This window comes from Pyxicephalus adspersus, chromosome 4, assembly GCF_032062135.1.
Source record: "Pyxicephalus adspersus chromosome 4, UCB_Pads_2.0, whole genome shotgun sequence".
Taxonomy (NCBI): domain Eukaryota; kingdom Metazoa; phylum Chordata; class Amphibia; order Anura; family Pyxicephalidae; genus Pyxicephalus; species Pyxicephalus adspersus.
The window spans coordinates 54239757-54266898 of record NC_092861.1 but is presented as its reverse complement, the minus strand read 5'-3'; the positions used below and the strand labels follow the sequence as shown (position 1 = coordinate 54266898).

The 27142-nt window shown below is 39.0% G+C and overlaps 1 protein-coding gene and 1 long non-coding RNA gene across 2 annotated transcripts in view; both read left to right on the top strand.

The window, feature by feature from the left end:
• The window catches only part of LOC140330043 (uncharacterized), a 36609-nt gene extending 34229 nt beyond the window's left edge, over positions 1–2380 (top strand). The window contains exon 3 of the long non-coding RNA XR_011920585.1: positions 2234–2380. This is a non-coding gene — a long non-coding RNA (uncharacterized lncRNA). The remainder of the gene's footprint in view (positions 1–2233) is intronic.
• Positions 2381–24672: 22292 nt separating this feature from the next.
• On the top strand, positions 24673–26684 carry HES1 (hes family bHLH transcription factor 1). Its single transcript, XM_072408214.1, has 4 exons — positions 24673–24971; positions 25062–25157; positions 25431–25518; positions 25882–26684. Exons 1-4 carry the CDS (start codon positions 24864–24866, stop codon positions 26403–26405), a joined length of 816 nt encoding a protein of 271 aa, XP_072264315.1. The 5' UTR covers positions 24673–24863; the 3' UTR covers positions 26406–26684.
• Positions 26685–27142: the final 458 nt, after the last annotated feature.

The following is a 27142-nucleotide window of genomic DNA, read 5'->3' as shown; positions in this document are numbered from 1 at the left end:
TCTGAGCAGGGGATGGTGAGAAAATATTATATATATATATTTATACATAAATATCTGGCAGTTACACTAGAACAGTTACCGATACATAGAATATTTTTAATGCATACATTACTATACAGTATAGTAACTGGACTAACAGATTTTTTTTTTTTTTTTTTTTATACGTACCAGTAGATCCACTTTGAATGCCACCTAATACACATACAAAAGACTCCACAACATGGAACTTGGAAAGAAACTGGAACAAATTTGGTTTCAAAGGGTATAAAGACTTTTCAAAAGCACAGTCTAATGTGAATGGTCCTTATTTTTTTTACCAAGCAAGAACCCTGAAAGTAGCTTGAAGAAAATAAAAGTCACTTTTTAACGCAAGGGTCAGCTCATTGCTGGAGGGAGACAGATGCATTAAGCAGGACACAATTTGCCTCCCTGTCAGACAGTGACGTCTTTTACTCTGGGAAATATGAGTCAGACTATGAAAGAAGTTTTCTACATCCTACAGGAGAAATAAAACCTCCTATTCCTCTGACATCTACTTAATCTTTCCGGCCAAGTCAAGTGCTCTCTATCCATGCCATGCTTGCTGGGGCTATGTTAACTGTTAAATTTATTAAAAGTTTGGGGTTGGCAGAGAGGGCACAATGTCAGACACGCAAGTAGTGTTAACCTCATCACTTCTGATAAAAGAATAATTCTAAGTATTGTAAACATGGCCTCAGGAGGCCAAGAAATGTGGAATTCTAATCATTTACTTGCATTATACTTCACAGATTGGTTAAATGAAACACCTTTGGCACCCTAGTTAGGAGGAGTGTTTTTTGATCTTGTATATGCGAATATTAGCTCGAACCTTGAATTACCACAATATCCAATTTAGTCACACTTGTTTCTATAGGAATCCGCTTAAATACATTAGCATTACTGGCTGAATAGTTTGAAGAATTTCCTAAGAAGCCAAAGTTTTATACTGTTACAGTTCTTTTATTGGGGGGAATTCCCATTTTCAATTTTGAAATGAATACCAGATTTGATATAATTAACCAGTTGTTGCAGATATTATACTGGTATCATTCTTTCCTTTTGCATCAGGTTCCAAAAAAAAAAAAAAAAAAAAAAGCTTTTTATTCTCTAGACTATATTTTCTGTAGACTACTAGAAATGGGTACTTTTATATGGAATAAAATAGGTGGCACTTTGCAGGCAGTTTTGACCCCTGTCATGAACCTCCTGAATAGTTATATTGGATGAATGGTTAGGCGGCGGCACAGACGCCCATTTGTTATCTGCACCAATTTTGCTGCCTAATACATGTTATACAATTTGTTAACATATAAATAGCCATAAATAGCTCAGTCCAGCACATTAGAAAAAGGTGAACATTTTTGTTGTATAAAAATGAGTGCTAAAAAAATGTTCACATTAATGAGTAGCCTTAATTTGCCGGATGCTCACCTGCATGCAACAAGGGGACCTAATCCTTGGGCAGAACTCGATTGTTAATGGTAACCCCAACTGTGCACTCACATTAGTCAACAGCTGAAAATCAGAAGTGTGTTTTAAAAAACATGGATTTGTATAACATGGATGGGTACATATATAGTTCATCCATGTATGTTTTTGCAATGAAGTTCTGCAAATCGCAACACAATAAGTAATATGAGTCAAATTAAACTACCAGTTTAATATTTGTAACCTAAATTATGAAAAGTATAGCACCCAATCCACCAGTACCCTATGTAATCTTCCAATAAAATAAAAAAAATCATGTTTACAATAATGATTGGCCAATAATTCCTTCCACTTTGATGTAAATAATGTGAACTCCGTTGGCATCAAAAGGTTAATAATAAATGGTCCAATAATAGACTCCTGACTGTCTACCTGCAGATGGAGGATGACCTCATACCTGCAAATGTTCCCATGGTATCAGCTTTCAGCTTCTATCAACAAGTCTTTCATCACCAAACTACTTACATCATACTTTCAAAAACAGCTAACTGTTCATTGTCACTGCACTTTATAACACCTCTAAGTGACAGTGGTTTATGGTTTCAATTAACCTCCAGGCTGTTTGGAACTATTCATTTCTACAAGTGAAACTCACAGTTAATTTAACTCTTACAGGGCTGTTTATGTTCAGTATTTCGTGTGTATGTGTCCTGGCTGTGAAATCAGATATATTTACACATGTCACTATAATAGGAGAATCATTGAAATGTTTTTCCCTTTACAGGTGTCAGAAATATGGAAAGCATGAATTACAGGTTTGGGAGTTTTTTGTTTTTTTTTTAAATAAAGGTGCATTCTCAGGTCACGTTTTCAGCCTTGTTTTATCACTGTAGACTCTATCATACAACCAGAAATATGCACTTAACTTTTAAAACACTGTATATATTGGAAATTATTAAAATATATACCGGTATATTTTAATTGTATATGATATTACTTTGCTTTGCCATATTCTGTCCCTATTATAAGTAATCACTTACAATAACTTTAACATTTCCATTCATGCACACAGATGCGAGGTTACTCATTCTTTTCATTTTGTTCATTTTTACTATGTTTGAATATATCAATTTTTCTTTACTTCATTGATTATTTTTTTTTTGTTTTCATAAGTTCCATCAGTACCAACAACAATTCTAGGTTTATGTGCTGGCCAGAATGCTTTGTGCACATCTGCAACCCATGTAAAGTACCTGTCAGCCATCCTTACTTATTCCTCAGATCAGTGGTTTCCAACCCTTCGTACTGTTCCATAAACTCAAATCAAGAATGCTCATATTTCATTTATTAGTATGTCATTGTTTAAAACTACAAAAAATATGTGGCTTCTAAAAACAAAAAATGGCAAATCTAATAATATAGAGTTATATACTGGGAAAGAAAAGGAAGCCTGAAATTTGGAGGGTGGTTTCTCATTCTTCTCCTGTCCAAACACCCCTGGTGGGGAATGGAGATGGTGGGATGAAGTGTAGCACTGTGTCAGTGGGTAATGTTAGCATCACAGAAGCTTTGGGAACACTGTCGTAAAATTATTCAGATCAATAAAACGAGAATCACTGATGGGATGATGTTATAAAATAGGCTAAGGTCAGCAAAGGACAAACAACGCAGTGTCATGTCAGCAGGTAGGTTCTGGAACAGGGCAGGCCCAAAATATTGTATACAGGCTTTGGAACTTTCTGACTTGGTAACAGGAATCAAGAGACAGGATAGTGGATCAAAGATTTTTCAGAACGATTGCCTGGCAGGGTTCATACATATGTTTGGTGCCACTGTGAGCAATGAGTATGCATGTACAACCACACACATGCACAGATATCTAAGCTCAGATCCAGCTACATAGGCTGTCGTGATCTTCCTGACGAATTGAACAGATGTTCCCAATATGGCAACAGATACCTAGACAGGGCTAACAACACTTTGTCCACAAAAGTACTGTGTGTTGTCAATCTATAACAGGAGATGAGAGTACTTCTAGTAGTTCAGCAGCCATATTTCTCCACTTGAAGGGTCTTAAAAAAAATGTGAAAAAGGGTGTAAAAAAGTTTTAGACTTTTAAAAAATTTGCTTTGAAATACACTTTACATTACTTTACTTTCTGCAACAAGAGTGGATAGTGATTTTACTAATAGAAATTATGATTTCATCCTCTGATCTCTTGTTGCTTTCTCCTCATAGAATTTACAAGGTTCTATTAATGATTTGATCCACAACATTCCTAAACCAATATTCTCATCCTATGAACATGCATATGTATATAAAGGTAGGGGAGCAACTGTACTCAGAAGAGTTTAGTTTTATCCCTGCCCTTAGCTTTTTCTCTCTCAGAAAAATAACCTTTCTAAGTTGTGCTCCCAAAACAACTGAATTGTTGGCAGCATGATGGCTGAGGTTAGCGTTCTGGCCTTTGCAGCACTAGGTCCCAGGTTCAAATCAAAGCCAGGATTCTATCTGCACCCTGTGTCTGCGTGGGTTTCCTTCCATATCCCAAAAACATGCAGTTAGGTTAATTGGCTTCCCCCCAAAATTGACCTTAGACTATCTAGGGAGATAGTATAGTACATTGTGACCCCCTTTGAGGGACAGTTAGTGACATGACTTTGGACTTTGTAAAGCGCTACATAATATGTTGACATTATAAAAAATACTGTATAATAATATTCATATTTTAATATAACATTGTTATTATTATTAATATTATTAACAATAATAAACAGGATTTTTATAGTGCCAACATATTATGCAACGCTGTACATAATATTACAATATAGCAAAACCAATCCAAGTCAGTTATGCACATGCAAACAAACTCTAGACTCTTATCTTTTATTTTTTAGATAAAAACACACCCACATTCCACCTGCTTCCTGATATGGAATCATCCCAGTGCTGTTATAAGAGAAAAAATACTTAGAAAATCTGTGAGCCAACCAATCACACAATGCAGTGTACAGAGCACCAAACTTTACATGAACAGAGAAGGTAACAAAATGTATTCATATTAATAATGTATTACAAAGTGAAAAGAGTGTTATTCGAGTACCTCTATATAACTTATCTTCAAGGCAACATCTCCAGTTAAAGCCATAGCAAAAATTGAGAATCCAAAATTGGCACTTTTAAGGCCAATTCTATTCAAACTTATAGTATAAAATACATAAAAACTTTTATTGAAAAATAAAATAACAATAATTAATAACTACATAAAAGCAATACACCACACTGATCAGTATCTCCTGCATGGACACCAAATATGATGTTCCAACTGTCAACGCGTTTCGTGGAAACGGTGTCCGCTTCTTCAGGACGAGTAAGGAGATATACTTATAGGATGTTCATATTAGTCTATTCATCTCTTTCACACAGTATGGTGGGATAACGAACAAGGAGGGCGGCAGGGACAAGGACCCACTCCAAAAGAATCCACTCACAAAAAGTGTGTTCTCAGATATATATCACTCCCCAAATTAATATGCCGAAGGGTCCAATTATAGTGATTTATCCAACAAAATTTTGTTTGTAGTATATTTTAATAGAAAAATATAGGTAATCCTATTATTCCAAAGAAACTAAAAACCCAGGTGGAAAATAAATCAGGATACTATAGTCAAACCCCGCTGCTGCTAGCCACAGGCACAAACTTAAGTCTTGAAGAGGAGATGCTCTCACATGGGCAGCAGGAAAAGCGTGTCAGCTGGAATATTTTAGATGATAAAAAACAATGGTCATTTCATGAGCACCTGAGGACATACAGTTGCCTTATTCAGAAAGTATGTAATCACTTAACAGGGGATGTAATCTCAGAGTATAATAGGCAACTTTATCGCATGAGCAACTTCACTTAACTTCTGATTCAATTACTGAAAGTCTGTCTGCTGTGTAATCCATCTACAGGCATTAACTAATATTATTGGACCTGAGGTACTGTGAAACAAAGTTAAAAAAAGAGACAAACATGATTTCTGATACAATGTGCATGCAACTAATCATGTGATATTAAAGCCACCTTTGATAGAAAAGGGTAGTTGAACACCAGGTACAATTTGCCCATACTGAGGCATCTATTTCAGTTACTAATTGGGAAAATATAGGATCATTTATGTACAGACACCTCTGCAGCACATTTGTACCAGCAATTTAGCAATGTCTCCTAAACTTGCTATTTGCATTGATATGGCTTGTGAACATTTGTGCCCCTCAGTGTCAATTAATCTAAAAGGGGATTGTGAATGGATCAACTATTTTCTACCAATCCTTCTACATAAGCAATGGAATATTTGAAATAATAAACCATTTGTTGTGACATCAAAAATGACTACTTGTAATAGCAGGGTCTTTTAGATTCAACACATTTATTAAAAATATCCTAAATTAATTTAATTTTTTCAGTATAATTGATTTCTCAGACTGGGAGTGTGGAAGGAATTACATTTAAATCTTGTCCCAACATGATTTATATGTTCTGCTGAAGATCTTTCCATTTTCATTCTTTTACATGGCCTGAATTAAAAGCGCTGATGCTATCAATGATTCTTTAAAGGGAATAAATGACAAAGTGTTGTAGTCTTTCTCCCTTTCTCTATAGATAACTACAGATATCAGATGGTAGTCAGATGTGCAAACATCTTCATACAAAAGATTTTTTGACAACCATGTATTTTCAGATCCACCACATGTGTACTATGACACCACAGCTTAGTTTATATAGGGACAATTGTTTTTAGAGTATTTTCCTTCCCAAGGTGAGGATTGTATAACTTTTCTTCACCCCAAACTTCTGGCCTATACATCACACATCCCAGATAGTCGCAGGGCTGTAGATGCCAAAATCTACCCCTTTCTCTCTTTGACAAAGGTCACCAGGAAAAATAAAGGGGTTATTCTCCCCAGCACAGGGGTACAGACAGCATTAAAAACTATATAAAAAATAAGCCTTCACGCACACAGTTTTTGTTGTGTGGTTGATGTATGCAGTGTAAACATCAAATAGTCTCTTATTCTGTTCAGATATTCCCCTTTCAGTTATTATGATTGTAATGTGCAATTTGGCCATGACAATTTCCTAACTCCTAATGATATAAAGTCAAAGCACGTAGCACATTATTGTGGTTGTCATCTTCAGAAGAACACCTTTTGGACATAATATACAATATTTGCTTCTACTGGCCATGTCCCTAGAAAGCCATGCATAAACTAGTGTTATTGTGTCGTCACAAGTTTTGTATCATTAAGGGATGCTCAAGAAGGGTGAATTTTTTTAAAAATGGTGGTTGGCAGTGGACTAAAACACCAAAGATGATTTGCAAACAATTTAAATAAATGTGCATAATCTGCGCTTCAGTGGTAAAAGTTAGGTACAATAGGAATACTTGCACAGCTACAAAAATATAACACAAGTAATTATTTCCCAGCATAATTGATTAACAAACACAAAATGTCTGAAATTATAACGGCAAAAAAATGTGGAAAAGAATTTAAACGTAGGGTAATCACTTGCTTTTCTGGTGACCACATGGAAATCTTTTTAAAAGGAACACAGACTGCAATGAAAAATGACACAGAAATTTAAATCTAACCTTACCCCATTGAAAGACAAAAAAACTATCTGTACACAGCCAAGTCCAAGTTCCAGAGAGCTTAATACAAATCAGCATCTGGCAGTGATCATTCACAACGTGTCTTGATGCATACCACAGCAAAACATATCAAGGCGCGTTTTGCATGATCGCTGCCATATGCTAATTTAACATAAGTTCTCTAGAAATTAGATGCAGCTTCATACAGATAGTTTTCTTCTTTTCAATGATTGTGCTGCAGTGTGGCATGACTGGTAAATCAGGTGGACATGGACAAGTTCTCCAGTTCAGGAAGGGGTGTAAAAGAGGCTTTTTTATTTATTATAGTTATTGCAGACATTCTGGGGTGTCTGCAAAATTATAGACCCAAAACAGCTGTATTGGACTGCCATGGCTATAGAAGTCTTGAGATATTTTTGTATGTGGCCTGTAGAAATAACTTTGAATCAAACCTATAAAGATACCATATTTAAACCAGAATGTCTTTATCCAGCAAAAGGCGGAATACCATGTAAAATAACTTACAAAATGTATGTAGTAGATCAACAGGACTCCCATGATTAGGAGCTTCATATAAAAGGCAGTCATTTGGACCACTACAAGCCTCTGTTGATGCTGAGGAAGGCATAACCCAAAAGGCATTTCTGGCTAAAACATCCATCTCAACTCAACATTTGTTAGTTTGTCTGCACACTGGATACTGCATATACATCCCAACGGAATACTGCTGCTGATTTTATGGAAATGCCATTTAAATGTTAAGAAATGAAAAAACATAGAGCCGTTTTCTTTTTGTCTCTTTCTTCTGTCCCTTTCTCACTTTCCTTTATCTGTATGTCATTTGCGTCACTGTACGTTTTTGTATTGATATGTGCTTTTTGATAGGACAGCACCAAAGAGTATAATGCCATACTTCTCTGTCTGGTGTAGAGTACATGGTGTATAGTATATGTAAATATAACTGATGATCAGATACTACAGGTTACAGCATTTTGCATATTTGCAAGAAAGAGAAAAGTTGATTTGGTTTAAAAGAGAGTGATCATGGACCATTGTCAAAAAGTAATACATTTAGCAACTCTGTGAACCTTCAAAAGAAAAAAGCCAAACTTCAGACTACTCCTCTGCTAGTGGAACTTTGGTATTGGTATTGGTATGACCAGGTAATATGTTCATAAAGTGGTACATCTTGGCCTACAGTAGTGTGTATATAATCAGCTGGAAAACAGTGGAGAATATATTGCGTGAACTCATACAAACACACAAATTCATGAATACACTTTTTACATACAACATACATGCAAGTTTACTTTATTTTTCAGGGAAAATGCCGGAAATCATTGAGTTTCTTTAATGACGTACAAATTATGTATTCTTTCACCATAATAAACCCTTAACCTGATGGAAACAGACTCACTATAAAAAGGATCTCTGAAATATAGGTCAATAGTGATGGATATGATACTTCTTTAATATGGTATGAATACTGTTCACCCACAGGTCAGCCTTAATGCATATGTATTGGCATCAAAAAAGTTTTCACCAATATGACATAATTTATCATTAGGTAAAAGGAACCCATAAATTAAAATATTAGGTCTTTTGCTTGCTACAATCACACCTGAAGAATGCCCACCCACATTTCCCTCTGCTAACCATTCTAGTTTGTGGGGGTGTTATTCTTTCAAAACTGTGAATGTGAGGATTTTCAGTCATATAGTACTGGGAGCCCATATTGTGTAATGATGTGTCCCCCTAGGTTTGGCAATACACATTAAAACATATAATTGTCCACCTGCCTTTTTGTCATCCAAAAAAAAGCTTTAATCTTGTCTCAATAAAAAGGACACCATGCCACTAACATCATAAGGGAATAGTTTACTTCTGTTTACAGGTAGAAGCAGCCAAGTTCAGGGGTTATCCCAACAAAGTTCAATTCCCACGGGAAAGTAGATGAGGTTTGCTCTTTTTTCAGGTGAGCCGTGTATGTTTGTCAGGTGTAATGGAGAACACACAGGGGAGATAAAGCCTTTTCTTGCAGTCTGACTTTAATCATTTACATTGCAACACTGCCTATGAAATCCATAGGTCTCTAGCTAACTGCCTTTATCTCTCCAAGCCCTACCCTGCACTTAACCAGCTGCTTTACCTAAGGCTTGGTGTGAAAATATTATCTGTATGCAGTTATCCTTCCCTGCTGATAACTAACCTCCAACATAAAATGCTGTTATTTACAAAGAAGTGGTCTTCCTAGGTTGATATGTTAAACAGGGCTTAGAAAATAGTAAATATACACAGAATTTCCAACTCTTAGAAATAGTATTTTATTTGGATTTTTTAAACATACTGCCACAATAATGTTTGGAAATAAACTAAAGCTGCCCATATGTGTTGCAACTTTCAGGCAACCTCTTTTAATCACCAAACATGATCGAAAGTCATTATTTGAAAAAAAGCAATCTACAACACATTGTTCAATTGGTCACCTAATATTTGGGATTTAAATTGCCAGCTTCAATACAGGTATTATTTATTTATTAAACTCAAATGAAACCAGTAAAAAACTACAGCAATAATAGGTAAAGAGACTGGATGTTTCTACTGCATACTAACCAAGTATTTTGATTCCATCTTCTTGAATCAGAACCACTAACTTCTGCATTTGATCTTTTTTATAACTCCAACTTGAAAACAGTTAAATGTATAATGTCAACATCAGTTCTTCAATCAGAAATCTCAGTACAGGTAATTTCAATTCTAATGGATTAACAGTTGAGCAAGTTTAACCTAGAAGTCAGAGAGAGTCAGTCCTCAGTAACAAAGTGAAATTAAATCTTAGCAAGATAAAGTAATAGTTTTTCTGACTAATGACGTTCAGTACAGTAATCATGCATTGTCTGGTGGGAGGAAATACTTCATGTACAACAGTACCTGCACATTAATAGTTACAACTTAAAGCTCAGCTCTTTAAATTTAAAAAAAAAGTATATGACTTTATTACAGCCCCCCGATCAGCAGAGTTCTGTTAAGAATTCTCCATTACAAAAGTCCAAAGCAGTGTTTTGAAAAGGTTAACAGTCCAAAGTTTGTATAAAGTTCTCCTCATGCCTGTTTTGAGACCTTTTTATACAAGCAAACAATGGTGTATAATAAATTCTTTCTCACTGACACAACCCTCTGAGGTTTAAGTAAATACAGGCCTCATGACACAAGTGAACAAACTACTTATAAATCATTGTAGGTAACTGTGTGTGCCAGTCACTACTCTTCAGAGCCAGACTGATGACCCATTGCACTGTTTGCATTGTACTGGGTGCCAGAACAATATTATTTGTCCTAAAAAAAAGAAACTTGGACCTGATTTACTAAAGAGATATTACTTAGAAAAAGAATACATCTCTGTGGTACATTTGAACATGATACCCAAATCTATGTTATACATGGATGTCCATCATGTACAATGTGGTCCTAGTTTACATTGTGAGCTGGAAGTTCATTGTACATTGGTTTTGTATTCACTGTTCCAATGAGTGCCCCAAGCAATGTTCTCCCCATCATGTTATCTCTTTCTCTGTTTCCCTCACTGTATAAATGAATAGACACATTTATATACAGTATACTATATGCATAGATTATCTCTCTTGAAGCAGAAAATGAGAATTTACATATGACGATAGTATACTTCTTGTAGGCTTCTTTTAGAACTTTTGACAGTAGTAGTAAAAGAATACTGATATCCAAAGTTACTCTCAACACAACACACTCGTTCCACCATGCAATCACACAGAGACTGGGCCAGTCCAAACACAGCCTCATTGCTTCATTGACAAAGTTATATTCCGGCATGCTCCATATCAGCTGTCCATTGCAGCCATACTCAGAGGAGGAAAGAAATACCAGCATACTTCCTCCAGCTTGTCTTTGGCATGCTTCTTCCTATATTCCTTTGTTCTCAGCTCACCAATAATAAATCCTAATAAAACAATAAACTGAAAAGAACAGATGATATTTTTAAAATAGGACAAACACAAATAGTTAAATAACAAATAGGGTGGATGTATAAAACAGTCTAGCCTTTGTAGGTATGATGAACTGAATAACCATAATGTGTCAGATATGTTAGCATGTTCATATTTCCCTAACATCTCCTACTCTAGTTTTTACATTATGGTATTACTACCAATGATTTTACTTATAATACAAAAAAAAATTAAAATTTATGAAAATGAAAAACAATTTTTTGGTTAAAGAAATATGTAAGTGGCAAACGAATGAGATTGACTTTATGCTTATTATATTTTGTATTTATATATTTATATTTTGTAATTTTTGACACTATATAAATGTATACATAACCAAAATTAACAATTAATTTGCGCGTGAGATAATGGTCAACTGATTTTAGTGATGGATGGCCACTGGCCCAATATGTGCAGCCAGTCAGCCAGTAAATAAAACCAATACCTAGGCACTGTATTCTACCACTTAGCCAGGATCAGCCTCCTACCAGGGGTTGCCCTACCCTTTCCAATCACTTGTAAGATCATCAGAAACAACCTTTTAAATTGTGAAGAACTTTGCAGACAGATAGTTGGTCATGTACGCACAAGGGGCTGCTCTAGTAAGTCTATGGCCAACATTAGGAATCTTGGTGGCATTTTTTCAAAGGCTGATGATCACGTCATTGTAGCCTCTCCCCATAGCATTCTATGTATAGATCAGAGTTTGCATTGCCTTATCATGAAATAAGTACACAAACATTTACTTATTAACTCTGTGTAGATACTTTGGTTGTTGATTGCGCTGGGATCCTGCTATCTCATATGTTCCCACGTACTTCAGTCCTGAAATTGTTTTATGGCTTTATGGAGGTTCAGCTTTGACAGCCGCCAGTAAAGATAGTAGCTTACCATGATGCTGCACAAGCCAGAGATTACGCCTTATTGACTGAATACCAGCTGTCTCACCTGACCCACCATGGCCAGGCACACGTGTGACGGCAACATTTGAAACATGCATTGTCTGCTTTATATGCTCATAAATTGTACATGGCTATGCATAAGTGTGCTTTAACATAGTGTCTTACGCTGATTTATTGCAGCTTATTGATTGTGAAGAAATTCACCTTGTTTATTGGCCTCACCTGCTATTATACCAGGAAGAATACAGAAAGTGAGGCGGACATGTACAGACATGACATGGTACTGTTCACAGTCATTATGGACACCTTAATATGGGAATCAATAATATTGGTCACACCTCAGGGACTAACTATAGAAACAGCAGACCCTGTGTCTGTTCCAGCATCTATAGTATGGAGGCCTAAAAAGTCTAAATGTCATGAGTAAACCAGACACACATATACTGAGATAAATGTATTATATACAGTTCAAGTAATCATATCTGATATATCTGACTGAAACAAAATAGTATGCAAAAGGTTCCTCCTTTTTCTGGGAAAGAATACCAGACTTTTTGGGCCTAATTTACTAAAGCTCTCTGAGACTGGAGAAGATAGATTATCATGGGAGAACTTGGGTGATCCAGCAAACCCGGAATTAATTTCCTAAAAATCAATTGCTATTAGGCAACAAATGTTTTCAATTCTGGACCAGATCTATTGTTTTCTGGATCACCCATTGGAAATTTACCAAAATTCTTATCAGATTATATTGGTCATTTGTACAATATTTTTTTAAACTATATTTTCCAACATGATTGCTCTACTGGAAAATTGGTTGCTTATGATCATTTAGCTGATAAGATCACTTCACATCTGATTGTTTAATTTGAATATAAATATGAAGGTAAGTGTGTACTAAGTCTAAAAGTTAATAGCTCACTTTGCAAATAGAACACAACCAGGGTTGATGGATTATTCCTGGAATTTTTTTAGCACTCTAACGCCTACCTGCAGCTTGAGTTGGATATAGATAGACAAATATATCACTGGGAATTATATGAGATGTTAGATCTCATTGTCATCTTTGGTTTTGAGATCTTCTCTTTACACTTTGCGGACAGCATGATCCAGGGTCGATGGATTATAACTCAAGGTCTGGTAGCCCTCTAAATCTTACTTGCAGTTTAAGTTGGTATAGATTGACAATATCACTGAGAATTATAGGAGGAGATCTGGTTGTTCCTTGTGCTTATGGTATCTTCTCTTTAACACTGTATTATAAAGTCTGTATTACCAAATTGGAGTACCAAAAACAATACATCAATCTTTGGAAACTTTATTGCACCAGCTTCTATTTATTGAAGACATTTGTGACCTCCAGAAATAGGTGAAATTGTATCACCAAATGTTCCAGTGGTATGTCGTCAGCAACATCAGTAAACATCCCTAAATGTTTGCACGGTGTGCTTTTCTCCAAAGTTTTACAGACGCCCAATTATTATTACCTGAAACAATTGTTAGAGGTTGTTTGGGGAGATAATTTTACAAGTGATTGCTGTGCAAACTATTCAGCTCTATAGAGTGGGGAGGGTGGTGGAGGTCAAGCAGGACTCACTAAATGATGTTGTGGAGACCTGTATGGACACAAAATTTCCACCCAAGAAGATCACTAACAATTGCCTCCAGTGACAAAACTCCTGGTTCTGTGTAGAGCTTTCTAAATATGGTGACAATTGTGACTATGTTTTTTCTTCCTGTGTCAGACTGTGGTGTGGGACTGCACCTTTAAAGTACATAAGACTGACTTCCATACTTCTATGATAAGCTCTTGCTCCTTGATATGAATAAAATGCTTGTCTTGCACAGTATTAATGTCAACTTCCTTTTATTTTGAAACCTTTCCTTATCTGGTTTTAGTTTATCTCTTCTCACTCCCATGTGACAATGCAGGATCTGATTCACACCACACAATCCATTCCTGGAATATGAACTGTTATTTATGATATTAAATCTAAAATTCAGTTGTGTTGTTTTATGAGAGTTTTAAAGGGAATGGGAGGTCAAGGAGAATGACCATAATTACTTCTACTTGTTTAACTATCCATTACTGTGGATCGTAACAGACAAAGCATTGTAATTATTTCTGCCAATAAAAAAGCACAGTGTGTCACAAAGTAATGTTACGGGCTTTGTTACAATATCACATCTGGCCTACAGCAGAAAAAAGTAAAAGTCTCAATTTGTGGATGCCACTCTAATTCCTAATGCCTAGTTAGTTTTGAAAGGACTCAAAATGGTTCATAATATTTATTTATATATCTCAGTCTTTATGATTTATATTTATCATAGTTTAGCTGTACTTAAATGGGTTCTTTGGTTTTTTGGTTCTTACCAACATGGACTGTATAACCTGTTGAGGGATTAGGAAGATGTTTGTATCACAGCAATTGTGGGATATTACTGGAATCTGCAAATAACCAAAATGCATACTAGGACAGCAGCCACACATCATTGCATTGTTCTGCACCTCCTGAACACAGCAGGGATACAATGTATTGAGGTATATCTTAAAACACATTTTTATGTGTAGCATAAGCATTTCCAAAGTCCCACTTTGAATATTGGTGACTAAGGTGGTGGTTATTGCAGAAAGGGACAGGTTGTTCATACCAGCCTGATCACCACCCATGGTTGCTTGCCGGGGAAAACACAATTTTTCTGTTTCAATTTCAGTTTTCCTTGTGTGCTCTGGGAATAAGTAAACTTTTGTGCGCTTGCACAATATATTACATTGTATACAATATTATAACATCCTGGCCAAAAATGGCCAAAGATCATCTCCACGAAGAAAAGAGGAAGAAAGATTGTGACTATCTGCAACAAAATGGGGATAGGTGAGTGTCATGGGTTCGGTTCTTCTTGGTGTTTGCACCAATTTAGGTTTATAGAAGCAGCAGGAAAAAGAAGCCACTCCTGGATGCTGATGTTACCTCCTAGCAGCCAGTCAAATCTAAAAGCTTGCAAAAACCTGCTATACTGAACTTCATGTAGTGTCTCACTTGCTGGTACACTTTGTGGATATGAAGAATCCATAACAGCACCACAAGCTCTGCACCTGTCTGAACTAGCCTTTAAGGAATGACACCATTACATTGCCCTGCTTCCTGTGCCATTCCATGTGCTTGGCACTTATGAATCTCCGTGTCCTTGCTTTCTGATTCTTGGTAGCCTCGCCATTTAGATGAGGGCTACACATCTTAGAAATCCCCAGTCAGCAGATATGAATTCTACTGCAAATAAGAAAAATCCTTCCCTAACAACTGCAAGTCAAATCTTTTCTGGAGCCAAAGTAAAAGTTCCACAGAATAGTGCATGGACAAACAAACAAAATGCATGCATTAATACACATAACCATGCTTACATGTGTTTTGGACTAATAGTATTTTTATTTATTTGACATGAAAGAACAAAAGTATTCCAACACAACACAATGAGGCAGATGTGGCTTTTTCAAACAACACTGCAACACAGAATGGAGTAAATTGCTGCTATTGAAGTTTGCTTTTTCCTATATCCATGTGTATTAGGAAAATGCATATAGGCCTAAAACTGAATTAAACAGAAACCCCATTCCTACATGTGGATAAGTGTATCCCTTTAGCATTGAATAGTATGTTTGCAAATCTTTCATACAGTTTGCTGAACATGCCCATAAATTTTTGACTTCTAATATCCTGACTTTTAGAATGACACTTTCACAGCCAGCGATAACCCTCCTAACAGCCGTATTTATGATTAGGACCTTATTGAGTGTTGTTACATTATTATTGATATCATCTTTTTATTGCTTATAAAACACTTTTGTACATAGTTTAACAATAATGGATACTGATGAGTCTCTGCCTACAGACCAGGCACGAGGTATTATTTTAAGTGGTGGATACAATAATGCGAAAATCATGTACCAGATCTAAGGACCAGTGTCAGTGAATAATAAGGTTCAAATAGGTTCTAGCTTACGTTTTCAGTTTTAATCGCAGTGTTGCCTAATCCAGAGTACAATTTAGGAACTTGTATATTCAATATGCAGGTTGGGGAACATAAGTTTTTTCACTGAACACATTTAGAGAAGATTAAAAAGATGTGAGGGACACAAAATATGTAGACAAATAAAAATAGACACTCCTGTCCTGTCACATCCTCAGATACACAGACTTGGATGAAGTAAAATGCAAAATGTTTTTGTTAATTGTGCATGTACTTTGTTTTTACCACTACTTTTCTACTTTTCCTTTTGTCTGCAAATAGGTTGGCACATTGCTTCCAATAGCACGCTTCCATTTTAGTTTTTGCAAAAATATTCATATGGTAAAGAGAAAGGAGCCTTTAAAGGTTATGCTTTGCTTCAGGTGTGCACGGGTCAGCTGAGTTATCCAGAAGTATATTATATTAGAAGGAGTTACACAGTAAGAAGCACAACACAAGAGAGATGACCTATGGATGCCTTATATATAGTGCAGCTGCTCAATATTGCAGTTTTAACTTTTTCAGAAGGCTGAAGCTGTGAAAGAAGCAACATGACTAATATTGTATACAATAACAACAAAGAAAAAGACAGATATCTTCCTGTTTATTCTTTATTACATAACATAGACTTCTTCTTTCAAAATGAAAAAAAAAACCCAATGTATAAAAAGTAAAAAAATGTAGACAAACATTATAGACAAATATTTGGATGTTCAATATTAAAAGACAGAACTGCAACATGACAATAAAGTCTGTGTGGAAAAAGAGTATAAATGGTTCCAAAACATGACAAGATAGACATGTACTAATGGTAGTGTCTTGTTTCTTGAGAAGTCTGGTAGTGGTAGAAGTCTCTGCCCTGGAGATCAAGAATCTGCACAACTTCCATAGGCATTGGGAAAATAACCCAATCTACCTAATGGACTTTAGTTTATGTTATGGAGTGCAACAGAAGGTAAAGGTACTACTAAAGGGAATGGTAAAACCCCACAGTAGGTCGGGGAGAACAGAGCTTGGAACTATCTGGAAGGGGATCCATATCAAAAAGACCCCCAAAAGATACAAGATGTCAGTATTTATCGGTGTTTAATTTATTCAACCTGTTTAAGATCAATGTTGATTGCCAATTGATAATCAATTAATCAAACTACCACCACTGATTCACGATCCATCAGAAGAAAAGTGAAGAAAAGAGTAAAGAATACATGCTCCCAAATTCAATCTTAATAAAAACTGTCAGATACTTCTATGATCAATGGAAAGTTTTTGACCCAGCTGATGAAGGTTATTTCAGTTCTGTCATTATGAAAAGTTTATTAATGGTTTTACAATGGAAAAAGGTTTTACAATGTTGAAGAGTTTGTTGGTGAATTGGTTAATAGGAAAACTGAAAGTTTCTGTTCTGAGTGAACTGTTGCCATCCCTTGTGGTTTGTAAATCCTGAATTTGTTTCTTTCGTTGTGCTGATGGATGGGGACACACGTGGCCATAGATAGGATGTCTTTGTGTTTTCTAAACACACCACAGTTCCTCTTCCCTGACTTTTTTCTCACGGTCTCTGAAAAGGTGATATGTGTGGGACTGGTTCTGTACAGGTGCAGATCAGATACTGAGGAAGAAGGAAAACCATTTCTTTTTTTTCTTTTCTTTTTGTATTCTTTAGACAAAAAAAAAGCCCTTTGAACAGAGTTTGGAGTGTTTCTTGGTCGGATGACTCAAGGTTTGCTGGCAGTCAGTGAGAAACAGAGTGTGAGAAAGTTAGTCAAGCAGAGAGCTAATAAAATAATAAATCCTGGGTTGTGAAATATGATGGATTGGATAGAACACAGAGCTCTGTACAAGAAAGATTCTGTAAAGCAATTTAGTTCAAGGAATTTGTCATGCACTCAATAAATGTGTTGAGAAATTAATATTAAACTGTATTTATATAGCGCCAACATTACGCAGTGATGTACAATAAATATTAGCTGCAAGTGACAGATACAATCACAGTAACAATCACACAGGAGGAGGAAAGGGAAATAAGCAATGATTATTATCAGCTTATACGAGACAGATATGTTAGAATGGAATACATTTTGCAAGTGAATTGTTATTATTCTCTTTTTCTAGTTATATATCTCATGTCATAGTGTGTACATAACTATGCAGTGTGTGATGGAGATTGAAACTAGAGCTGATGTTTCATCTGCTTAGATTTTGACTTGCTATGGTTTTTCCTTTTCCTTTTACTACATATTTTATTTTAGACCTGAAGATATCGTTGGTTCTCTGTGCTTCGTTGCAGGCAGATCATGACTGGTGAGAGGGGTAGGTGAGGTACTTAACATAACTTCCAGGAAATATCACAGGACCCCAGTACTCCTCTCACAAATTATCATCCCAGGGAAACTGTTTTGTTTGCAGACCACTCTAAGTAATGCCCACACATGTAATGTTCCACAATTAAAACAAATAAAATGTAATAAATGCAAAGGGTGGACTATGAGCAGTAAGACTAGATAATACTAGATAGCCATCATTCAGGAAATTAGTTGGGATCCATCTGACTTCCCTTAGGAGAGATGCCTGTACAACTGTTCAAGACTGAATGTAAGGCCGGAGATTATATTTATACAAATATGGATTATTTATGACTGGCATGTGCATTTTCTTTAATATTTTCTGGAGACTGGATTTCCCTTCTGGGCCAAGGTTACATTGCAGATACGGCACTAAATTCAGTACAAGTTGTAAATGTATAGTGTATTCACTTTCTGTTTTACCTGACTCAAAACTTTATTTTGCAGATTCTTCTGATTTCCAGCTCTAATGATAACACATACAAATAAAAATATGTATAAAAAACACCATATCTTTCCTTTACACCTAATAGGCTTCCCATAAACACCGCCTATGGTCACCTCTTTTGCAGTTTTTGCTTTCCCCATATCACTGCCCCTTAGCTTACCATATTTTCATGGCTTCTCATAATGAACACTTTGGGCACATAAATCCTTAATCTTACCATTTTACAATCCTTTCACTCAATGATGTCTTTTTCTAACATCGGAAACTCACATAGACTTCGGATCAGAATGATCTAATTTGTGCATCTCAGGTGGAAAATGAAATCATATTTCCCCTGATAGATCAACGTGTAGGACTCTCTCCTTCTAGTATTGGGGTCCCAGATTCAGATCCTAGTCAGGAATATGTCTGCATTGAGTTTGCATGTTCTCTCCGTGTTTGCATGGGTTTCCTACAGGCCCTTTGGTTTCTGCAAAGCTTTTTATGATACTACTGTGGGATGCAATACATTGCAGCATGATGTGCTACCAAAACTGAGGCACGTACAATTTTTGATCAGATGGGGTGCATTGTGATGTCCCTCTAAATACCTAGTGTGAATGAAATCTAATACTATTTAGAGGGGGTTTACCTACACCATTGGGGACCATTCCTCTGAGCACTATTCCACACTTTTTCTAAGGACAGAGGGGTACTTATCCCCCCACTGACCACTATAGGAACCATTACTTCTACTAACACAGGAGCATAAATCCTGCCACCCATGTGAGGGTATCATTCCTCAGTGTACCCACTGACACAAGAGGACGCCATTCTTCCCACTCACATAAGAGGACGCAATTTTTCCCACTGGCACAGGAGGACGCCATTCTTCCCACTGGCACAGGGCCATCTGAGGTCACTCTTAGTTAATTTTAATCCGTATCGTTCACAAATAATAAGTGATCACCTTTGTAGACTTTCACAGCTAAAAGTAACACAGATGAGAGCAGCATTCTCCCTAGGATGTGTTGCTAGTAATGTCCCTGAGTTTCAGTGATCACATATTGTATAGTGTGTCCTAAAAGTCACCGCACATTTCCTTTATTCTCATTCATTCCAGGTATCATTCAGAGAGACATAAGGCTTTCAGCCTATGACAACTTAGGCCTTGAAGTTTTTGTAAGCGTATCATTCCCTTAACAATGGGCTCGCCAATTGACATTGGAGCAGCGTTGCAAAATTGCCGTCTGGCAAGAAGTTTTTCAGTTCTCGACTGCAGTTCAGCGCAAGTTTGAGCTTTATGGCCGTCACTTTGCTCCAACATCCCTACACCTTGTGACTTTTTTTGTGGGGCTATTTGAAAAGCAGGGTGTATGCAACCAAGCCCGGTATCCTGCCACATCACGAGGAAAGAATCCGCACGGCCTGCAGTGAGGTCGGGGAAAAGATGCTGCAAAATGACGGAGAGGCTTGTGTCGGAAGGTGGCTGAAAGCTGTAGAAAATGGAGACGCTCACATGGAGGTATACAACTAGTCTTCAAGGCGTGATGGCAAGCCTAGCAAGGAAAAACCTGCAACAACTCCTTTGTTGATGCTAAATATGTGAATAACACACCACACCACACCACACCACAGCTCCAGCAGCCATGTATTGCAGCACAGCATAGAGTGACCCCTTCCCTGCACTTTGGGGGGTTGTGAATAAAAGCTAAATTGTTTCTTCTGGTGAGAGGGAATGTGTCACCTTCTGAAGCAGCCATAGCTTTTTCTGAAATGAATGTACAGACATTGTTCAGTATGTGGTGGCAGTGACAGGTCCTCTTGCTGTGCTGGTGACTGGAGGGAGCTGAACGCAGCCTCCTCACAGCCAGGCAGGGCGCACTCTGGCGCGCGGTGGGGGGGAGGGGAGGCGCCTTTATCCGGCCGGCTTGCCGCTGACACCGGGACGTGCTGAGGCATGAGGAGCGCCGCGGGGGGGCCGCCCCCAGCTGTGAGGCCGCCACGTGTCCGCCAGAGCGCTGCTGAGCAGGAAGTGCTGGCCTGAGGCAGCTTTACCGCAACGAGCGGTACGACTGTGACTCGTGACTGTGACCGCCTGTAGGCATGTCTGCTACACAGTGCCCGGGAGCCGTGCTCATACCACAACCGTGTCATAGTGACACCTTCTTCCATGGTCCTTCATGTCTGCCACACACTGCAGTGCACAATGAGCACATGATATAGAATAAATACCTCCTTGTACAATGCTACTCATACACCTTCCATGGGTCATAGCTGCAACTGGCTGCACAGTGAGGGCTCCTTACACCTCTATATTACCCCACAAGGGTCACATGTACCACTTTATTACCCCACACGGGTCACATGTACCTCTATATTACCCCACACGGGTCCCATGTACTTCTATATTACCCCACACGGGTCCCATGTACCTCTATATTACCCCACACGGGTCACATGTACCACTTTATTACCCCACACGGGTCACATGTACCTCTATATTACCCCACACGGGTCCCATGTACTTCTATATTACCCCACATGGGTCACATGTACCACTATATTACCCCCCACACGGGTCACATGTACCACTATATTACCCCACACGGGTCACATGTACCGGTCACATGTACCACTATATTACCCCACACGGGTCACATGTATCACTATATTACCCCACACGGGTCACATGTACCACTATATTACCCCACATGGGTCACATGTACCTCTATATTACCCCACATGGGTCACATGTACCTCTATATTACCCCACACGGGTCACATGTACATCTAAATCACCCCATACGGGTCACATGTACCTCTATATTACCACACACGGGTAGCATGCTATCTATTAGAGCTGCTAAGCGCACCACAAATCCTGGGGCATTGCACCGCCATGAGTTGTGTGGTGAATCTTACCTGGATCACACAAGTGGTACCACTGAGGATTACCAAAGGAACAATTGGTAGCAATTCAACCCCCTTTTACAGGCATTTGTGGTTCTGAGGAACTTTATGCTGGGTTTCTGGGGGCTGGGCTGCTCCAACACACACACACTGCCAAGGAGAGGCTAAGCATGTGGTTCTGGCAATGCCGGGCTGATTGTGCCCATCCCTGGTATGGTAATGATATTACATCTTCACTTCTGGATACAGAGCTCTAATAGGCAGAAACGATGACTAATCCATGAATTAGCCAAATATCATCCAATATTACCAATGAGTCACTGACCTGGTGTCTGCACCCCCATCCCACACCTATGATCTAGGTCACTGACCTGGCAGGATTGGGGTGACGGCTGCGGGTCTGCACCTTCAGCAGTGGAAGCTCTTCCATCTGACAGGTTCTCTTTGTTGTTTAGTTTTAGCACTTATATGCTGAATGTGGAATGCAGCTAAGTGATACTCGTAATTAGTGAGTGATCATTGAAGTCCCCTCCCCTATTAGTGGATGTATATTGGTGGTGTCACAAGTACTTGTCGTGTGATAACACATTCATTGTTCACACACAGGGGCTGACAATGGCAGGTGAGGGGCTCTTCACCTATTATCACTTCATCCCATCAAATGACAACACTTATCTGTACTGGTTCCATTCATATTCCTCATCATAGAGCCGGGGGGCATGGCAGTGTCACCTGCAGATTATCTGTGCTTTCTGCCAGTGATCTCCTATATGTCAGTGTTATACACAGCCCTAGATGTAGCCATTATTCACTGATCCCAAATAACTGCCCCCTGTCAGACACTATTTACCTCTCACCCAGGGCATCAGTACTGAAACACTCACTGCCATCCCTTTTCTCTATTGAGCTGCCATGAACATATCCTACATGTAGCATCCCCTCAAGGCCACCTAATCCACAGCACTGCTGGCTTGAGCACTACAGAGGATGTGTCAGTGCTGCTGGGACCGGTGACCCCACAGGGGTGAGACATGCCATGCCTTAAAGCGTACCTAAACTCAACATTTTTACTTTACATTGAAGGGTAGCCGCGGCGATCAAGACTTAATGGTCATGCATCCCAGTAGGCTCTGGCTGCCCCTTATGTGCATGCCTGATTTTGGGTTACGTCACTCAATCTGGTACCTGCGCAGTGTGAGATCGGGTGATGTAGCAAGAAGACTGAAGAAGAAAGTGGAAGATGGTGGCACCCGGCGCTTCGGGACGAGAAGGACGTGGGAAGAACCAGTGCCATCAAGGGATCTGTGGGAATAAAGGTAAGTGTGATTTTTGTTATTCTTAGTTTACTTCCCCTTTAAGGTCAGGTTCAGGCCTGCAGCAGGAGTTTAGAGATCTTGCACAGCGATGGTGTCTGGCACTTTATAAACTGCTTGGTCACTGGCAATGCAGCACTGGTTCCCTAAATAACTGGCATTTGTGGATTTTCCAGCTGCGCAGCAGGGAGCGGTACTGAACCCCCATTCATTCTTTATGGGGCTGCTGCTGCAGATAGATGGCACATGTAACCCTGAGGCAGTGGGTAACTGGTGTGGGAGAGGGGTAACTACTAGCAACCTCGCTGCCAGTCTGCACACAGCCATGTTCAGGGATGTTAGCAGCTGCTGTGCCAGACTGCACTGTACAGCTTTCAGTATTCTGTGTATGAGTGTCAGGTGTAGGATCTGATGAGGATGCACTATTCTTATCCCATGCACCCTGGCCATGTTATTGTACACACACAGACATGCCACAGGTGAACAAGAGCGAACCCATCGCCCGCTATTCTCTACTATACTGTGACTCTGAGCAGCTCTGCAGCGCCACCTATAGACGCCTCAGATACCACTCTCCAGTGAGACTAATCTATCTAGCGGGGGAGTGGTTTTCCCAGGCTTCAGGGCAGCAGCTGCTATTTGCCTTCTCCCGGCATAATCTAAACCATCTCCCCCCCTCCCCACACACATCCAGCCGCCCAGCCACAGCGGCAATAAAACATCCTGGCACGTGCTCCAGCCCTGGCCGCCCTCCCTGCCTGCAGCCAGGCTTAAAGACACCGCGGCCGTGTCCTGCACACCAATCACCAGCCCGGTGTGTATTCATCTGTGTATATCTCTGTACATTTATTTTAATTACCCCACCTAGTAGGTTGTAAGCTCTTCTGGCCAGGGTCCTCTCCTACCCCTGTGTCACTGTATCTGACTGTCATCTGCAACCCCTATTTATTGTACAGCGCTGCGTATATGTTGGCGCTATATAAATCCTGTCTAATAATAATATTATTAATTGGACCTGCAACATTCCCTATTGATCATCTGTATGGAGTGCAGCACTTCTGTCCAGGTATCGGTTCACCTTGGGATTATACATGCCATGAGGAATATAATAACAATGTAACAACAGTTTCCATCAGACTTTTATCTCAGTCCTTTGTATCCATTAACTTTGTGATAAAAAGCATCCACACCTAGCAAGCTCCAATATCTGTCCATGTGTGACATAACTAGGATCTGTACAATGCTGAACAGTTTATCAGATTACAATGACATGATTTAAAGTTAAAAATTCTCATCTTGGTCCCAGCCATTAAACTATAATTTACCAATTATAATATAATAATTTACCATTTAATGATGCTGTGATATTAAATCATATTTTAAAAATTTTTTCTCATACATAAAACAGCATTTTTATTTCACTTGCTGAAGGATAAGAAGTGATAAGAAAACCAACATTAGGTTCACAAAGAGTTAAATTGATTGACATGTCGCTATCAGACCCCGCCCTTCACCTCCTCCAGGGCTTATCATTGGCCTCCCGTGTACACGCCTGACAGCCAATGGCGTGTTGCAGCCCACGCGTGTGCTTGTCTGTCATTGGCTGAAAGTTACTGTGGGAAAGTAAGTTTGGAAGTTTCACACTAGCCATTCGCGTGCTGTCGGTGCTATATAAAGCCGGAGCCAAGGAAAGGGCAGTCACTAGTATCCAGGCACCCAGCCAGGCAGTGCAGGAGCTGTACAAGTCTCTCCATACAGGACACAGCCTGCACGCTGCTCTATTCCTGGATTCCTTCTCTCACACATAGCGGAATATTTCAGACATTTGGGGAATACATTGTGTGACCCCGGAAGATGCCAGCTGACATGATGGAGAAAAATTCCTCTTCTCCTGTGGCTGCCACCCCGGCCAGCATGACAAGTACCCCGGATAAACCCAAAACTGCCTCTGAGCACAGAAAGGTAAATAGTGTGCCTGGAGAGTGCACATAGAATGGAGCATTTTATACTTATGTAGCCAGCATGACACTGACCGAGCTTCTTCTATTACAGTCATCCAAACCTATCATGGAGAAAAGGAGGAGAGCAAGAATTAATGAGAGCCTGAGCCAGCTGAAGACCCTCATCCTGGATGCCTTGAAAAAAGATGTAAGTGGGCATTCATGTTTCTCTATTATACACTGCCATATATCTTTATCAGAATGACATGATTATTATCATCACATTTACACTAATGGTAATTATTATCACATATACACATTTCCTTCTTCCTAAAATCAGATTTACAATGTTACCCAATATATGTACATGTTCTATAATGCATATTGCTTAGATATAGTCCATGCATCTAGTGCATTCTGTGACACTTGCTGACATTGTGACCTGTTGATCAGAACATTAAATGTTGGATTTGCTTTGCAGAGCTCAAGGCACTCCAAGCTGGAGAAGGCTGATATTTTGGAGATGACAGTGAAGCACCTCCGGAACTTGCAGAGAGTTCAGATGACTGGTGAGTTCTCCCCCCTCCTTCCCTTTCTGGCTGATCTCTTCCAGACTTCCGCCTGCGGTTTGAATGGCATTCAGATACATTCTACTGGGCTGGCTCTCACTGCCTTTCCCACGGTCTGGGCTTATTTATAGTTTCTATGTGGAGCTTATGTTACTGCTGGGGAGGGGGTGAAGGGGGGATCATCCGCCAGTTTGGATCCGCAGGATGCTAAAAACTGATTTGATTCACATATAGTCTATACATTAATGCACCCAACTTATACATTTACCAAAAGGCTGATATTGGCTGCTACAGCATTAGTCCATTAATCTTCTCTGTCCGGTCTTCAGTGATGTAACCGTGTGTCTTTTTTTTTGCTTGCAGCTGCTATCAGCACAGACCCCACTGTTTTGGGCAAATACAGAGCTGGATTCAGTGAGTGCATGAACGAAGTCACCCGATTCCTTTCTACTTGTGAAGGAGTCAAAACTGATGTCCGGACCCGTCTCCTGGGACATCTGGCCAACTGCATGAATCAAATCAATGCCATGAATTTCCCTGCCCAGCCTCAGATTCCAGCTGGTGCTGGCACCCCTCACCCTGCGTTTGGCCAGCCACTGGTGCAGCTGTCTGCAGGCATCCCGCAGGGCAGTCCCACTCCCATGGGTGGGGTTCCCTGCAAGAAGGGTGGCCCGCCAGTTGAAGCTGCCAAAGTCTATGGTGGCTTTCAGCTAGTGCCAGCCTCAGATGGACAGTTTGCCTTCCTGATCACCAATCCAGCCTTCCCACACAGCGGACCTGTTATCCCTCTCTACACCAACACCAGTGTGGGCAATGGAGTGCCAGCTGCCGTATCACCCTCTATCATGCCATCAATCACTTCAGACTCTGTGTGGAGACCCTGGTAACTGGACTGCACTAGGGACCATACTGGACAACTTTCATTTAGAAAGACAATTAGCTGCAAATAGAAAGCCCTCATTTTGTAGTGAGAATGCACTATTATTTTGTAAATAGGAGATGTTCATATTGAATATAATTGTATAATAAGATTGTAACTTATATTTCGTTTGGGTACGAAATTGTTATGATGCCAAAGATGTACAAATGTGCTCTTACTCCTTTCTTCCTATTGTGGAAGTTCTATTTGTATTAATAAAACGGAATATTGTATTATTTTGAAGATATCTGGCTTGTCTTGGATAATTCTCTGCCATACATTGACCTGTTGTTTTGTTAATGTGTGATGCTTGTGAGAATGTAAAATGGAGATAATGCTAAAATGAACTATTAATGATGAGTGAAAAGGGAAACACCAGAATGCTATTCTATCATCTCGAAAGGCAATCTTTGGCAAGCACAGCGGCACTAATTCAGTATTACACTGACTGTGCTCTTGTTTTAAATGTGTATTTCTATAGATCATATGGGGAGCCTGGAAGAACAGTATAGGACCATGATACTGTTTGTACCAGGTGGTTATTCTCACCCTTAAGTTTTGCTAATTAGCATTTCCAATGTACAAAAAAAATTTCAAAGACAAAGTTAAAAATGGAAATATAACAGAAGCAGGCTGCACAGCTAGCTTGGATCCTATATCTTTTTTATATCCTGAGAGAAGTCAGACCAGCCAGGATTCCAACTT

Bases quoted from the DNA above. Each gene is read 5' to 3' on its own strand.
- HES1 (XM_072408214.1), top strand. From the start codon at position 24,864: ATGCCAGCTGACATGATGGAGAAAAATTCCTCTTCTCCTGTGGCTGCC. The intron at 25,158-25,430 runs GTAAGTGGGCAT...TTTGCTTTGCAG, and splicing joins TGGATGCCTTGAAAAAAGAT to AGCTCAAGGCACTCCAAGCT. The intron at 25,519-25,881 runs GTGAGTTCTCCC...TTTTGCTTGCAG, and splicing joins GCAGAGAGTTCAGATGACTG to CTGCTATCAGCACAGACCCC.